General features: G+C 45.2%; 1 protein-coding gene across 2 annotated transcripts; it reads right to left on the reverse strand.

The window, feature by feature from the left end:
- Positions 1-60: 60 nt before the first annotated feature.
- LOC119801812 (pyrethroid hydrolase Ces2e-like) lies at positions 61-8114 on the reverse strand. Of its 2 annotated transcripts, none has more exons than XM_038312481.1 (12): positions 7922-8114; positions 7123-7327; positions 5682-5823; positions 4891-5024; positions 4552-4810; positions 3698-3836; positions 3316-3476; positions 3114-3194; positions 2545-2689; positions 1609-1746; positions 1012-1084; positions 61-459 (listed from the first exon to the last, which is right to left on the reverse strand). In XM_038312481.1, exons 1-12 carry the CDS (start codon positions 7995-7997, stop codon positions 273-275), a joined length of 1740 nt encoding a protein of 579 aa, XP_038168409.1. In that variant the 5' UTR covers positions 7998-8114; the 3' UTR covers positions 61-272. The 2 variants fall into 2 exon arrangements, with proteins under 2 accessions (XP_038168409.1, XP_038168410.1); XM_038312482.1 differs by having other exon boundaries at positions 3316-3456; positions 3738-3836; positions 7922-8113.
- Between the last annotated feature and the right edge of the window lie 8826 nt (positions 8115-16940).

Genomic DNA, 16940 nt, shown 5'->3' on the forward strand with positions numbered 1-16940 from the left:
AACAGCTACCTGAATTTGTGAAGACCGTGGGACTTCGGGGCTCAAAATCCATATTCCGCATTGTTACAAGAACTTTTATTGAGTGGGTCAACCAGAAGAACAGCAGTGTTTTGTGAAGGAGAGACATGCAGACGTCTTGTCATGCGGATTGGTAAAAGGGGCGGCTGTATATGTTAGGAATGGTTATGTGAATGTTAGGATCAAAAAGCTGTCCAAACCTCGGACAGAACCCACATGTCTATGAAGCCCAATGCCTTTCTTCACACAGAGTACTACAACTCTTTGTGCCTCTCCTGAGATCCCTTTAGCTCCTGGATCTTCTGAGGCAGAGTCTGGGTCCAGAACTTCAGCCTTCTGGCCTTCAGGGCTCGGCCCACAGCAGGCTGGAGGTCCAGCTGCAGGTATGGCTCATCATTGTCCATCATGGGCCAGTGGGGTAGATCCTCACTGTTAGGGTTCCTGTGGATATGCCGGCCAGCAAGGAAGGGTGAGGTCACCCTGATCCAAAGTCTGACCCCCCCCCCGATTTGGGTCAGGGCAGTGGAACAATTTGGCCGGTGGTGAAGGAGCTGATGGGACAGGGGCTGATGGGACACACACAGATGTACACACACACATGGGTACACACAGGGTTACACACACAGGAACACAGGTATGTACATACACACACACACACACACACACACACACACACACACACACACTTGAAGGGATACAGGTGCCACACTCTGGTTTCTGCTTTAGATGGGAGACAAATACTTGACCTGTTTTATGTCTCCCTCTGAGAGGTAAGATCTAAAGAACAGTCCCCTAGCACTATGGCTCATGAGCCAGGTCACTGTGAGATGACCAGTATCTGACACCCACAAAGTGTCTGTATAAGTGTGTAAGTGGGTAGAGAAGACTCCATCATGTGATGAAATATCTATGCACAATAAGAAGTCCTCCACCCAAAAAGGAGTCCTCTAAAGGGTCCCACACCTGGAAGATGAGAGAGAGGTGTGTTCTCACCCATGTCTTGCAAAGTTGGCCCAGTACTTCATCATCCTCCTGTTCAGTAGCTCTTCCTCCTCAGTGAGGTCAACTGGAGTCATGAGGAAGACAAATGTCCAAGTTAGGCCACCCCATGGAACTGCCAACTCATGCTTCAGACTCACGATTCCAACTGTTGTCTGACCCCAAACTATTGGCTTTGCTACCTCCCATCTTCACTATTTACAGTATCCACCATCCATGGAAGCCTCTAATTGAATTCTTGACTCGATGTGCTGTCTTCCCCAGTATAGGCTAGACTGGGACGGGTCCAGATTCTCAACCATATCTATCTATCTATCTATCTATCTATCTATCTATCTATCTATCTATCTACACATCTCTATCTCTATCTCTATATCATCTGTATCTATATCTATATCTATATCTATATCTATATCTATATCTATATCTATATCATCTATATCTATATCTATATCATCTATATCTATATCTATCTATATCATCTATATCTATATCTGTATACAGGTTTCTTCAAATGGACTGAGAGCTCAGAAGTCCCCCAGAGAGCCATCTGAGACCACATTCAACTCATGGGAAATAAGGAAGACTCACTTTTCACGCCCCAGAAGAAGGACCCAAAGACAAAAGGAACCTCATCACCATGGTCAGCCTTGACGTGGGGTGGCTTGATATCCTTGAAGAAGCTGGGCCGATGTTGGAACTCATAGAAGTAGACAGGAGCGTGGGAACCTGGGGGAGAGGACCTGTGGTGACATGGAAGCACTTTGCCTAGAACTGTGTGACACACATTTGGTGACAAGACAGCTTGGTTTCAAGTGATCTGGAGTCACAACAGTTGAGTGTGGAGCTCCAACATGGAGCATTGGCTGTGGCTATGGGAAATCCCCTGTTAAATAATGACTCTGCATTCCACAGCTGAGTAGTATGGTCAAGTCACAGAGTATCACTCAGTCACTTCCTCCCCTGTAACTGGATAAGATGTCATTCTCTCACACTCAACATAAGGATTTACTCAGTAAAGACTCTCGGTTTTGAACCAACCAACAGGGAGCCTGTGTGGGTCTAAGCTAGGTCCTTTGCATATATGTCATAGTGGCATAGCTTGGTGTTTTTGTGGAACTCCTAACAGAGGGATTGGGGACTGTCTCTGACTCTGCTGCCTGCTTTTGGGACCCTTTTCCTCCCACTGGGTTGTTCCATGCAGCCTTAATATGAGGGGAGGTACCTAGTCTTATTGCAACTTGAAATGTTATGTTTGGCTGATATCCTTAGGAGGCCGGTCATTTTCTGAAGGGAAACAGAGGAGGAGTAGATGGGGAGGTAGGAGGGGCAGAGAGACTGGGGGGAGAGAAGGGAGTGGAAACTGTGGTTGGGATGTAATATATGAGAGAATAAATTAATAAAAAAGACTCAGTTGTTTGGAACCAGAGATCTGATTCAGACACAGGTCGAGCCTGGATATTACAGAGCTCACCTGGGACCCACTGTCTGAGCTTCTTCCCTTAATCTTGTTACAGATGTACTCACGCTGAAAATGTGCTACTTGGAGTGCAGGGACCACAAATGTGATGTCTCCCATCATCTCTGTGTACTGTATTTGGAGGGTCTGTGGGTCCTTAGTGTCCCCCATGTACTCTTCCATTATCAGGTCGCTACACTCAGGAGGCAGCATCTATACCACGGGAATCAAGAAGAATGAGGGGACACAGGCACTAAGATGTGTAGGCAGTAAGCTCAGTGGGGAAATGCAAAAGAAGTGTGGTATGGAGAAAGCTTGGAGTGACCTCAGATAGACAGGTACACATAAACACACACACAGGTACACACAGACATGCACACACACACAGGTACACACAGACATGCACACACACAGGTACACACATACAGGTACACACACAGGCACACACACATATCAATGCACATACACAGATGCACACACACAGAGGTACACACACAGAGATGCACACAAGGCATACACAGAGGAACACACAGGTAGGTACACACGCATGCACACATACACACACATTTCTGGAGATGCTCCTTATGAAAGTTAGATAGGGGTCCTTGCAGTGATGGCAGTGGCCCAAGAGTCTCACCATCTGTGCTGTTGTGCTCTTCAGAACAGCAGGCAGGGTTTGTCTGGTTATTCCCTTCATTTTCTGAGCAGAGCCCATGAACTGGGGTACAGAGAATGGTTTTAAGTATGTCATGACATGGACATGGATCAATGAATCTCTGAGTTTCCATTGCCCACCATATGAGTCCCCAGACTCCCAGAAGATTAGAACTGAGCCTCACCATAGGGAGAAGCCAGCCATACTCATCATTGTTGACACCAATGATGCTGGGGACAGGGTGAAATTCAGCAGAGGCCAAGAGCTCCTCAGGGTGCCTGGGGAAGAACTCTCCATCCACCACTGCAGGGATGACCTTGAAGACCTGAGGGGCAGTAAAAGTCACTGCTGAAGGTCAATAAAATGCATATGCTGATGTCCACTGAGTTTCCTCTACCCCTTCTCCACTTGCTAATTCGTCTCAGGATGGTTATTCTCCACCACACCTCTCCCATCTCACCCCTGAAGAGACCTTGCACTTGGAATAGCCGATTCTGGTATTGATTTTGCCCAGGACTCAAAGGATACTAAGCCATGGCGCTTAGGTATATACTAATGTGGACTACCTGTAACACACCTTGCAAGCTGCCATCTTCCCAGCCGCACCTTGTTAATAGCCAGAATCTCGGCTTCAGTCTTGCCCCGTAGGCAGCGCACTAGCGTCTCTGTGTCCACAGCTGCACAATCAGATAGATTGGCCACAGTCTGGAAAGGGAAGAGGATGAGGCTGCCTGGATGCCTTGTCTTCCAGGCAGAGGAGTTTTCGCAGGCCCGGGAGGGTGCCATTGCTCTAAATATTACACCATGAGGTGTAATGTATGTTCTCGTTTTCCTCTTGGTCAGCAGTGGCAGTTCTCCCTTCCTCCCTCTCTCCCTTCCTCCCTCTCTCCCTTCCTCCCTCTCTCCATTCCTCCCTCCCTCCCCTCTCCTTCCCTTCTTCCTCTTCCCACCTTCCATCTAGTTTGAGAAATACTCTCGTGCTCTGCTGCAGCCTACACCAGTCTAGCTAGTCTGTAACCTTCCAGGGATTAACCTGTCCCTGTTTCCCATCTCACTATAGGAACTCCTGGATTAGAGACAAGAAAAACCACACCCAGATATATGTGTGTTCTGGGGAATTGACCTCAGATCCTCTCACTGGCACAGAAAGCTCTCTTGGCTCTTGTACCATCCCCCAAGCCCACACATACATGCTTTTGCCAATAATGGAAGCTTCTGGGTAGAGCTTTGCTGAACAAACAATATACACACCTTGTATAAAGAACTGTAGGGTGGGGGAGGGGTGAGGGATCTAAACCTTGAGTCTTTCAGAAAGTACTGAAGGGAAGTTACTTCCCATGGTCCTCATTCTCCCGACTGATGGCAGCAGCAGAGTCCTAGAGAGTGAGCGCTAAGGGCTGGAGGAATAGAGTGCACTCACTCCATAAACCACTTCAGAGGAGCTGGAGATGAGACCAGGCAACACGGCTACTCCACTCTGCATGATGGCTCTGTGGAAGAGTCCTTTGGACAGGGGGGACACAACATGTGAAGACACACTTGCACCACCTGCTGACTCGCCAAAGATGGTGACAAGATCAGGGTTGCCTCCAAAGTGGGCAATGTTCTGCTGGACCCAGCGTAGGGCGGCCACTTGGTCCAGGTAGCCCCAGTTGCCTCTGGCGTGCTGGTCTCCAGTGCTGAGAAGTGGGAGGGACATGGATCAAAGGGCTGTCCAGTTCTTCTCAGCTAACATTGCCCCAACCAGCCCTCATCTCACCTGAAGAATCCCAGGACACCCAGACGGTACTGGATAGTGACCACTACCACATCCTCAATGGCTGCCAGTATGGATCCATCATACATGGAGGCCATTCCTACAACCAGAGCGCCACCATGGATCCACACCATCACCTGGAGAAGTCAAGAGAGATGTCAGGAGGCTTCTATTGGGCACAAGCTCAAGAGGGACTGCCCCCCCCAGATTGTTGTCTTCTTTCTATCTGTGCAGCTAAACACACACAGGACTCCTCAGCATCTTAGACCCAGGCCAGAGATGAGGAACACAGTCTCACCAGCATATTTCCAAGCCCCACTGTTGTACCAGGAATCTCAGTTTGGATTAATGTATTTAAGTCCAGAGTGATGCCACTATCACTCCCAGACTCCTCAAAAGTGTGGAAAAGGGTGTCTCTGTAACAGTTTTCCTGATTATGAATCAAAAGCATCACCAAATCTCATTGGCACAACCACTATCCCAAAGCTGGAAATTTGGCTTATCTCAATGTTCATCCCTTGGATTCCCGCCTGGGCTTGAAGGCTCAAGTTTGTTGAGTGAGTCCTGAGTGAGCCCATGGAGCACAACCCCTGACCTCTCAGAGTTCCAGTGCTCAGCATCCTATATCCAGGGGTTAGCTGCCCACCATGACTGAGAAGGCTCTCATGGACACATTAGGAAAAGACTTCTCATTAGGGTCTACACTGCAGTGGAACTCGTTGATTTTATGCTTTCTAATCCTCCTGAGAAAGAAATCTCCACCCCTACCCAGTTGACCGTGGCCCAACTCTCACAGGCAGTTTGGAGCCCTCACGGGCATGCACTGGTGTGTAGATGTTGAGATATAGGCAGTCCTCGGACATAGAGATGGGAGGCATGAAGTGTTTTCTCATCTTCAGACCCTCTGAATTTATCATATCATCATTTTGTGGACACCTGGTGACAGTGGTAGACAGTTATTACAGAGATGTCTGGTAGTCAAAACTGGGTTTTTGTATGGATTTTCTCTCAGACACTTTTGGCCACTTTCCTTCAAGGTGTCCCGCTAAAGCATGAGTGTGCTTTCAAGGTAAAGGCTGCAGGCTCAGTGTTAGCTAGGATAGAACCGGATTTCCAGAGACGCCTGCACTTGGGTGAGGACGTATATGTTATTCTTTCTGAGCCAAGGATCTAGAGAACTCCAGGGGGCTCAACGAGAATAACTTCCTGCACACAGTGACAGTCACCACTTCTCTTTGTATCCGTAATTCCTCCTGAGGTGGTTAGTTTTGATTTCCAACTCGAAGCAACATAGCATCACCCGGGGGACTTAGATTCAATGAAGATTGTCTAGATCAGGAAAGCCTATGGGGATTTTCTTAGGTAGGACTGTTCCCAACCCTGGGCGGCACCATTCCCTAGGAAGGAGCAGAGAAGGCAACTGACCACTAAAAGGTATGGATGCGTTCTTTAATCTCTGATGTTAAAGCTGTGATGTTCCGGTCCTTTAAGTTTCCCCTTGTAATGGATGGTCGTGTGGAACTGTGACCCATAATAAACTGTTTCTGCCTACAGTTGACTTTACCAGGTATGTTACCCCAGCAACAAGAAACAGAGTGAAGATTCCCGGATAATGTGGTGCTCTGCCTACACAGCTCCTATGCAGTAGGTGGACAGCACTGTCCCAAAGAGTAGTGGGATGGTTTTCACCCCACATCCAGAAACTTAGGGTAGTTCGCATTCCCATGTAGTTTCTAGAGGAAGCTTTTAGACATTTCTTTAAACAATGGCACTTGGCTCTATGGATTGTCCCAGTGAGTGCTGAGGATGGAGTTCCTAAGGACACATCCCTGATGCCCTCCTGAGAGACTTACAGTACTTGGCACTAAACCCTGGGCTTTGGCTGGTTAATGTGCTTATATTGGCCCTCGTCCCTGGATCTCTTCCATGGTGGCAGAGATCACTTGGCACAATCTGAATCTGGGAACCTTTTTTTTTTTTTTTTTTAAAAAAAATCTCTTTCTCACTGCAAAACTGAGAGACAACTCCCTATAGGAACTGGACTATGACCCAGAAGATTGGCAAAGTTGCCTTGTTAGAAGCCTTAGTCATGCATCTGAAAATGCAATCCAGACTACACATCCCAGAGAGAAAACTTCTATTATGTTGGGATGAAGGAAGCCTTTCATTCTGGCCCAGTGCTCAGAGCACATTCTCACCTCAGATCCTAAAAGTCCTCTGAACCCCAGAACTTACATGGCTGGATAGGAGGTCCCATCTCTCACACCACTCCACGGTTCAGGGGCGTCAGGGGGTGCAAAGCGCAGTGGTCCCACAGGTGGCTTGGCAAAGGGGATTCCCAGGAAGCTGTGGACACCAACTTCAGTGTTTTTCACCTTGACGAAGCTTCCTCTAACCTGGCCTGTGTGTGTGTTCCTGATGGGGCTGGCTGAGTCCTGGCCTGGGAGAGAGGCCATCAGGGTTAGTTCTGCCCAGGCAGCTGCTACCATGCTATTGTTTCCCACCTCATTTTCTCTAGGGTCCACGGGGAAGGGAATCTGGGGTGCCTGGGTTTAGCTATGAGATGTGGGGATAGGAGTCCTTTATCGCCCGGATCACCAGGAACATAGCTCAAGTTCCCTTTGAGTGGTGGCTGTGCAAGTGTGTGACCAACAAGGAGACATCTCAGAGTCACTTGGCAGCATGGATGTGTTATTTTCATGATCATCCAGCATTCTGTAGCAGCTACACACGCGCACAGAGGAAGGAAATATCCCCTTTGTTCTTTCCCCTAATCCTCAGGTCCATTGCTGCTCAGACCTCCTTATCCTGGACAGCTGTTTTGGTAAGGACATCTCTAGCCTCTGTGTGCTGCAGGGCTCATTGTGTGGGTTTTGCTGGGGGCACTGGGAGACACACAATTCCCACCCTTTTATCTCCCATCTTTACCAACTGCTCCCTTGTTGGTTCCTTCCCTCCTGTAAAATGAGCTGCCCACTCCGCAGATCTGGGCAGCCCTGACCCTGGTCCTCAGTGCTCACTAAAGGAGTCTCACCTTGTACATGCAGGAAGAGAAGCAGGAGCCCACAGGTCACAGCCTTCAACCAGCCAGGAAGTCTTTCCAGTTTCATGGTCAGCTCCTAGTCTGAGTCCGTGTTGCTACAGGATAGCTGTGTGTCATGGACAGGAAACAGAATATGTGGGACTTGCGCAGGCAGGACGTTGGACCTAAAATGAAGTAGGCAGAAACTCAGCAGGGTGGGGCAAAGTTCTTATTGTCAAAGAGGTGAAGGCCAGCCGGTAGGAAAGCAATCTTTGTTCTTGCTCTTTGGCCTCCTAGAAAGAGATATCATGGCATCTAAAGCAATTCTGTGATATCAGGAGTCCTGTATGAAAACTCAAGTGACCTCAAACCGTGACGGCTGTCCTTGTTCTCAGTGCTCAGATGTCAGGAGACAAAAAGAGAAGCCAGGGGGGCTCATCTGAGTAGGTAAATCCTGAAGATACCCCAGATGGAGAGGAATCAGAATGTGACAGTCCCCGTGATCTTAGGATCCACGGACTCCTCTGCACAGGTCGTGGCTGCTTCACCGACACACTGCAACTCTGGCACTTTTCAGTCAGATCCCCATTCACTCTGCCTCGGTAATCTGTTTCCTCTTGAAGCAAACTCCTATTGAAATCAACTTCCTAGTTCTTTACCTACTTGAGAAACACTTTCAATTTTTTCTTGTTTTTTTTTTTTTATTGTGTATGTGTTTACATGGCATCCCTGTGGAAAACTGCCAGTGAGATCTCTCCTCTCACTATGTGGGTATGGAGATCCAACTCAAGTCCTCTGGCCTTCTAGAAAGTTCCTCTATCCATTGAGTCCCCAGTTCCTGGCCTCTACTTAACAAACACTTAATGGGTCCCTGTTCATTCCAACACTGGGGACAGCCTGGGCTCTCAGAGTCTACAATCAAGCTGAAGATACAAGTCTGTATCAGGAGTTTAATAGTCACGAAGAATCCTGGCAGGACACAGTGAAGAGTACAGGATTAGGATCCCACAAAGCCCAGCTGATGTCTTGGAGGAAGTGATAAAGGATCAATGTCAGCCTGCAGGGCCATCTGAGTATTTACTTTCCGTCTGTCTTTGCAGACATGATAATCTATGGATCCAGGGTTTAACACTGCTGACTTCCTCCTTGGTGCTTGTCCGTTTCTCTGAGCATGGCACAGCCATGCCTTTCCCTATCCAAGCTTGCTACACTGTTTTAATGTAGCAACTCCAATGCAACGCTGTCCAGTCTGTGGTCCCAGCTGTTACTGGCTGCTGCTTTCCCTGCCCTCAATTGCTTGACTAAACATGATTGGTTGTTGGGCTGAGAGGTCTTCAGGGTCAAGGAATCAGCTTCTTCACCTGCCTTGAGCTTCCTGCTGCTTCTTCTTGATGCAAGATTTCCCAAGCTTAGCTGGTGCGCTGGTTTGAATGAAAACGGCCCCTTGAGACTCATATATTTGAATGTTTGGTTTCCAGTTGGAAGACTGTTTAGAAAAGATTAGGAGGTGTGGCCTTGTTGGGGGAGGTGTGTCCCTGGAGGTGGGGTTTGAGGTTTCAGAAGCCCACACTTGGTCCAGGGTAACTGTCTGCCTCCTGCTGGTGGATCAGGGTATAAACTCTCAGCCACTGCTCCAGCGCTCTGCCTGCTGCCTGCTGCCCACCAGGAAGGTGGCCATGGACTCATCCTCTAAAACTGGAAGGAAGCCCCAATGAAATGTTTTCTGTTACCAGTTGTCGTGGTCATGGTGTCCTCCACAGCAACAGAACAGTGACTGCGACAGCTGGGGGAGGGTGGAGCCCGTGTGCTTTGTTACTCTCTGCACCGTCATCCAGACCCTGTGTTGGTAATTGCCAAGGCCACAGCAGATGTGTGGAATGAAGACACTCAGGTGCATTTCATGGAAGAAGCAGGGAGTGAGCCCAGGAGCAAGTGGGAGGGGGAGGATGAGGCTCAAACTCCATTAAAGCTCCTGTAACGAGACACCCTTCACACCATTCTACAACATCTGACTTGGGAGCCATAAGGACAAGTGGTCACAAAGATATGGGGTCACTGACACCCTCATACGTGTCTGGAAGAGATGCAAAATGATAGTCATAGAAGACAGGCTAGCACTTTAATTGAAAGTTAAACATACAGGGTGGTGTTGGTGCAGGCCTTTAATCCCAGCACTCGAGGGGCAGAGGCAGGCAGATATCTGTGAGTTCGAGGCCAGCCTGGTCTATTAGAACTAGTTCCAGGACAGGTTCCAAAGCTACAGAGAAACACTGCCTGAGAAAACCACCACCACCACCACCAACAAAAAAACCCCCAAACAAACAAAAAAACCATCCAACCAAACAAAAAAAACAATAAAAGCAAAAACAAAACAAAAAGTCAAACACACCTGTGTTATGTGACTCAGCATTTCTGCTCTCAGGTCCTTAGCCAAATGGGAACAAAATATTGATATCAAAAGCCTATGCTTGATATATTTATAAGACCGTGAGCCAAATTTTTCCAGTGAAAGAATTATTTTCATCCTTCAAGTGTGGATTGTTGCTCACCTCATCCTCTTACGAAATTTACCAAGTTACTCTGGTAAAAGGTTAATTTGTTTGTATAGAAATCATTTGATGATGAAGCTTTCCAATGAGAGGGTTACATAGTGTCTAAAACTGCCTTGGCGAAGTGTTCTGTGCATCAGCAGAAGTGCACACCTCACAGAGATGTGTATACAGCGGGAGCTCAGTAATGCCCTCAGGCTCCTGTGGAAGTATCAGGCACAGCTCCTCTGCCCAGCTGTAGAGGCCAGGCAAATAGTATTCTCATAGCTCTCCTGCCTCCTGGTGGTCAGAGAGGGTACTGCAAGAAACATCACTTGGATGATGATGTTAGATTGGTTTAAAACAACAAATGAAGAAAGAACTGGTACCAGTTTTCCCAGGTCAGGGAGTAGATGCACACCACTGTAATCTCAAGACCCTAGACAAGAGGACTGTGTTTTGGACATGTTGGGCTATGAGGGAATTTTAGGACAATCAGTCCAACATATTGAAACCCTTTATCAAAATAAAAATATTTTCAAAATACACAACATAAGGCATTCCCATCTGTCCCTATGCTTGCTACTGTGCTCATTTGGGAGTCCGTCTGCCCACATCCAGACATGTTGTACAACAACAGTACAAGAATTATGCAGGGAGCATTCCTTTAATCCCAGTGGTACACACCTTTAATCCCAGACCTAGAGAGGAAAATAAAACGGGAGGAGACAGCCCTCAATCTCAGTCTCATTCTGATATTCTTGGAGCCAGGATGGCCATTTTGGACTGACATAGAGGTAAGAGCCAGTGGTTGGCTGTTTTGCTTTTCTGATCCCCGTGTAGAACCCCACTTTCTGTCTCTGAGTTTTTATTAATTGTGCTTCACCTTTCATGATAAAAGTCCCGAGGAACACACCTCAAAATAATAAAGGCAGTTTACAGCAAGCCCATAGCCGACATGACCTTAAATGAAGTGGAAGATCAAAGCTGTTGCATCAGGAACAAGGCAAGGTTGTCCACTGTCTCCTTACGTATTTAATATAGTACTTGAATTCTAAGCTAGCAATAAGACAACTTAAGGAAATCAAGGAGATATAAATTGGAAAGGAAGGAGCCTAAGTACTTATAGATGTTGATGATATGATAGTATACATAAGTGACCTGAAAAATCCGACCAGGAAACTCCTACAGCTGATAAACACTTTCAGCAAAGTAACAAAATATAAAATTAACTCACAAAATCAGTAGCTCTCCTATATACAAAGGACAAATGGACTGAGAAATAAATCAAGGAAATATCTTTCTCAGTAGTCTCAAATAATATAAAATATTTTGAGGCAACTCTAATCAAGCAAGTGAAAGACTTGTATGATTAAAACCCTCAAGTCACTGGAGAAAGAAACTGAAGAGCGTATCAGAAGACAGAAAGACCATGGTTTAATAGGATTAGCTTAATAAACATGATCATTCTATGAAAAGGAGTCTGTAGATTCAGTGCAACTTCCACCACAACTCTAAGGCAATTCTTCACAGAACTGAAAAGGGCAGTTTTCAACCAGATATAGAAACACACAAACACACACACAAAATCCTCAAGCTAGCCATGGGGCTGACCTGGACCCTCTGCACATGTGTGGCTATGTGGCTTGGTCTTCTAGTGGAACTCCTGGCAGAGGGAGTGGGGGCTGCCTTTGACTCTGTTGCCTGCTCTTAGGACCCTTGCCACCTGCTGGGTTGCCTAGTCCAGCCTTAATTAGGAGAGGAGGTGCCTACTCTTGCTGCAACTTGATATTCCATGGCTAACTGATATATAAGGAAGCTCTGTACTTTTCTGAAGGAAAGAGAGAGGGAATGAATGCAGAAGAGGGAGAAGTTGGGAGGAGGGTCTGGGAGGAGAAAGACAGGGAGGGATCTTGTGATCATGCTGGGAAAAATAATTAATTGATTGATTAATCAAAAAACTAAAAATAGTTAAAACAATCCTGAATAATAAAAGAACAGCTGGAGGCATCACCATTGCTGATTTCAAGTAGCACTGCAGAGCTATAGTAATAAATAAGCATGGTATTGGCACAAAACAGACATGTTGATCAATAGAATTGAATTGAATGCCCAGATATAAGCTCATACACCTATGGACACCTGATTTCTGACAAAGAGGGCAGAAGTGCACACTGGAAAAACACAGCATCTTCAACAAACCGTGCTGGTCAAACTGGCTGGCTGCATGAAGAGGAATGTGAATAGGTCCATGATTATCATTCTGAATAAAACGTAACTCCCAGTGAATCAAAGAACTCAACCTAAAATCAGATGCATTGAATCTGATAGAAGAGAAAATAGCTTTGAACTCATTAGCACAGGAAAAAACTTTTTTTGGAAAGAACCCCATCAACACAGGTACTAAGATCAACAATTAATAAGTAGGACCTCATGAAACTGAAAAGCTTCTGTAAGGCAAGGGACACCATCAATCATACAAAGTGGCAGCCTAGAAAATGGGACAACATTTTTTACCAACTCCACATCTGATGGGGAGCTAATATTCGAAATATTTAAATAATTAAGAAACTAGATATCAAGAAAACAAATAAACCCAATTAAAAATGGGGCACAGATCTAAACAGATAATTCTCAATAGAGGAAACTCAAATGGCTAAGAAGCACTTAATAAATGTTAACATCTTTAGGCCTCAGGGAAATGCAAATCACAACTGCCTTGGCATTTCATCTTACACCTGTGAGAATGGCTGAGATCAACAAAACAAGCGACAGCTCATGCTGGTGAGGATGTGAAGCAAGAGGGACACTCATCCACTGCTGGTGGGAGTGCAAACTTGTACAACCACTATGAAAATCAGTGTAGCAGATCCCTGGGAAGATGGCAATAGATCTACCTTAAGATCCAGCTATACCACTCCTGGGTATATGCCCAAAAGATGCTTCATCCTACTACAGACACACTTGCTCAACCATCTTCATTGCTGCTCTCCAGGCATAATAGAAGTTGGAAACCACCCAGATTCCCCCAACAGATAAATGGATAAAGAAACTGTGGTACAGTTACATAATAGAGTATTACTCAGTTGTTCAAAGATATGACACCCTGAAATTTGCAGGCAAATGAATGAAACTAGAAAAAAATTATCCGGAGTGTGGTACCCTAGATCCAGGAAGGCAAATATTGTATGTATTTGCTTATACATGAACATTAGCTGTTAAGTCAATGATAACCAAGCTACAATCTGTGGATCCACAGAGGGTAGGAATAGAGCAGGGACTAGAGGGAACAGAGTGATCTCATCAGAAAAGGGAAATGTAGTCGATAATTATGGAAGGGTGGGGGGCTGGAATGGAAGGTTCAAGTGGTGGGGATCATTGGAGGGGGTTGAGGGAGGGAATATGGGGAGAGACAGCCAAAACAAGGGGCATTTGAGGGAGATCATAGTAATCTAATACATTAGATACTCCCTAATATGTACTTCATATATATATATATATTTATACATACAATCTCATATATATTTCATATATAAATGAAAATGATCTAAACAAAATTGTCAAAATATGAGGGAGACAAAGCCCCAGGTGGCCTTCTTTTTTCATTAAATGAAGCTTCCAATACCAGAATTGGGTTACATCTAATTGAATTATTTGGCCAAAAAAGTCCATGGGAATCCCCAAAGAATCCAGGTCATTGCCAATACTATAGGGTATTCTCTCCAACCAAGCAAGGCCCACTGCTGAAGACAATACCTACAGAGTTCATTGAGCTTGGAAAAGTCCAGCTGGTGCTTACATAGAGCCTTCACAACTACATTCTAGTGTCTCTGGTATAACAAAAAGGAAATGTAAACACCAAACCAGCCACAAACCCTTTGATCAACAATGATGTCCCACCTGCAAGATACGCTAGGGCAGAGGTGGCACAAAGCTTGTGGGAGTCACCAACCAATATCTGATGACTTAAGGCCACTCCACAAGATGGAACCCATGATCAACACTTCTTGGGTGACCAAGAACTAGATCTACCAGGGATCTAGCCTAAAACCAAGTGCTACTGGTCTGGAAAAGGAAAAATTTAAAAAAGAGTATAGTGATTATATGATGTCTAGAAATATTCTGCTATACTCATAGATTAGTGCCTTGCTCAGTAGTTATCAGAGAAATATCCTCCTACTGCAGATAGGAACAAATGTACTAACCCACAGCCAGATATTATACAGATTGTGAGAGCTTGGAACACTCAGCCCTAAATGGGGTGTTTCCATCAAATCCTTCCCTCAGAGCTCATTGAACCCTGCAGAAGTGGAGGCAGAAAGACTGTAAGAGCCAGAGGGGATGGAGGACACCAAGAACACTAGGCCATCTAAATCAACATGAGCAAAACTCATGCAAACTCACAGAGACCGACACAGCATGCACAGGTCTGTACTAGGTCCTCTCAGTATACACTCTGCTTTCAAACTTAGTGTTTTTATGGGATTCCTGAGTTTGTGCGTGAGTGGGTTTGATTCTAGTACCTTCTCATGGGTTCTTTTCCTTCATTGGTTTGTTCTGTCCAACTTCTATGTGATAGTTTTTGATTTATCTTATTGCATTTTTTGTTATATTTTGATATTATCTCTTAGGATTCTTTTCTAATGAGAGAAGAAAGAAAGTGGATCCAAGTGGGAGGGGAGGTGGGAGAAACCGGGAGCAGTAGAGGGAAGGGAAAACCTAATAGATACCCAGACCTACTTCTCATAAAACATACCACTTGCTACCTTGGAACAGAAATAGACAGCATTGATAGTAAATAGTAAATATTGTAGGTGACATTTGATTTACAAACACAACAGGTAGAGGCATTTTCTGTTGTTCACAATTTGGTGGCTGGTATGGGGATTTGTAGCTGCTATGTTCTTACATTTATGCATGAAATGCCTAAATTCAAGCTTAGTTTTCAATGAGATGTAAGCATTGGGTCGTTAGGGGCTGTCACAGGAGACCAGGAGGTCAAAAAGAAGCCAGGACAGAGGATTGGATCTAGGGTCTTACACAAGCTAGATAAGTGCTCTACTGCTGTGGGACAATGGTTCTTATCCTGTCACTTGTATTATTTTTAATAAAATGCTGATTGGCCAGTAGCCAGGCAGGAAGTATAGGTGGGACAATGAGAACAGAAAAATTTTGAAAAGAGGGAAGCTCAGTCTGTAGTTGTGACCCAGATGCAGAGGAAGCAAGATGTGACTGTCTTGCCGAGAAAGGTACTAAGTCACATGGCTAACATAGACAAGAATAATTGGCTAATATAAGATGTAAGAGTTAGTTGATAAGAAAAGCCTGAGCTACAGGGCCAACAAGTTTCTAACTAATGCAGACCTCTGTGTGTTTATTTAGGACCAAACGGCTGTAGGACCAGGTGAGACAGAAACCTCTGTCAACACTCTACCACTGAACTACATTCCCAGAACCTTGGGGTGGTATTTACTCTTTGTTAATTTCATGTATGAACACAATGTAGTCAGATCTTGAACGCCATTAGTTGTGCCATCTGCCCAGTTGAAGACACAAGGTTCTATCTTTCTCATAGAGAGTTAGCCCTCACCACATAACCAATAGGCTGGCATGTTCACTTTGAGCTTCATGGTCTCTGAAACCATGAATACACTTCTATTGTTTATAAACCATGTATGTTCTCTGTGAGTTCGAGACCAGCCTGGTCTACAAGAGCTAGTTCCAGGACAGGCTCCAAAGCCACAGAGAAACCCTGTCTCGAAAAACCAAAAAAAAAACCCATGTATGTTATGATACATACATGTTCATATATGTATATAGCATATATACTATTGAGTTGTAATATATATTATATATATGATATATATATATATATATATATATATATATATATATATATCCTTAGTTCCGGAGATCACCAAACCCTCTTGCTTTAGTCTTCCAAGGAACTGAGCCACAGACATCTGTCCCAAGAATGAATTAGTTAGCAGCTCGAATTGATGAAGACAGCAGGGCTGAGACTCATCAGAAGTCTTCTCAGTCGTTTGTAGACATGGGAAAGTTGGCGTTTGGTAAGAGATGGACATGGAGATTTGACATCCAACAGTCAATGTAGACAATTATCCCAAAGCTTCTAAAGAGGGGACAGAGAATTAGGTCCAGGGTCTTACATGTGTCAGACAAGTGCTCTACCTCTGAGCTGTGGTCCCAGAACCTTGAGATTTTTAAAGTTTTTGCTAATTTCATACATGAATACAATGTGTCAAATCATCCTTGCCTTCATCACTCCCAAGATGACCCTGATCCCACAATCCCTTCTTCTTCTTCTTCTTCTTCTTCTTCTTCTTCTTCTTCTTCTTCTTCTTCTTCTTCTTCTTCTTCTTCTTCTTCTTCTTCTTCCTCCTCCTCCTCCTCTTCTTCTTCCTCCTCCTCCTCCTCCTCCTTTTTTTCACTAAATCAAATCAGATTTTTTAAATCTTTTTTTGTACTAGGCAGAGCTTCTC

Source organism: Arvicola amphibius, chromosome 15, assembly GCF_903992535.2.
Source record: "Arvicola amphibius chromosome 15, mArvAmp1.2, whole genome shotgun sequence".
Lineage (NCBI taxonomy): Eukaryota > Metazoa > Chordata > Mammalia > Rodentia > Cricetidae > Arvicola > Arvicola amphibius.

Coding starts and splice junctions, on each gene's coding strand:
- LOC119801812 (XM_038312481.1), bottom strand. CDS start 7,997: ATGAAACTGGAAAGACTTCCTGGCTGGTTGAAGGCTGTGACCTGTGGG. Junction 3,837..4,551: donor CCTCTGAAGTGGTTTATGGA/GTGAGTGCACTC, acceptor TTCCCTTTCCAG/ACTGTGGCCAATCTATCTGA. Junction 1,085..1,608: donor CTTCTTCTGGGGCGTGAAAA/GTGAGTCTTCCT, acceptor TCATGACTCCAG/TTGACCTCACTGAGGAGGAA.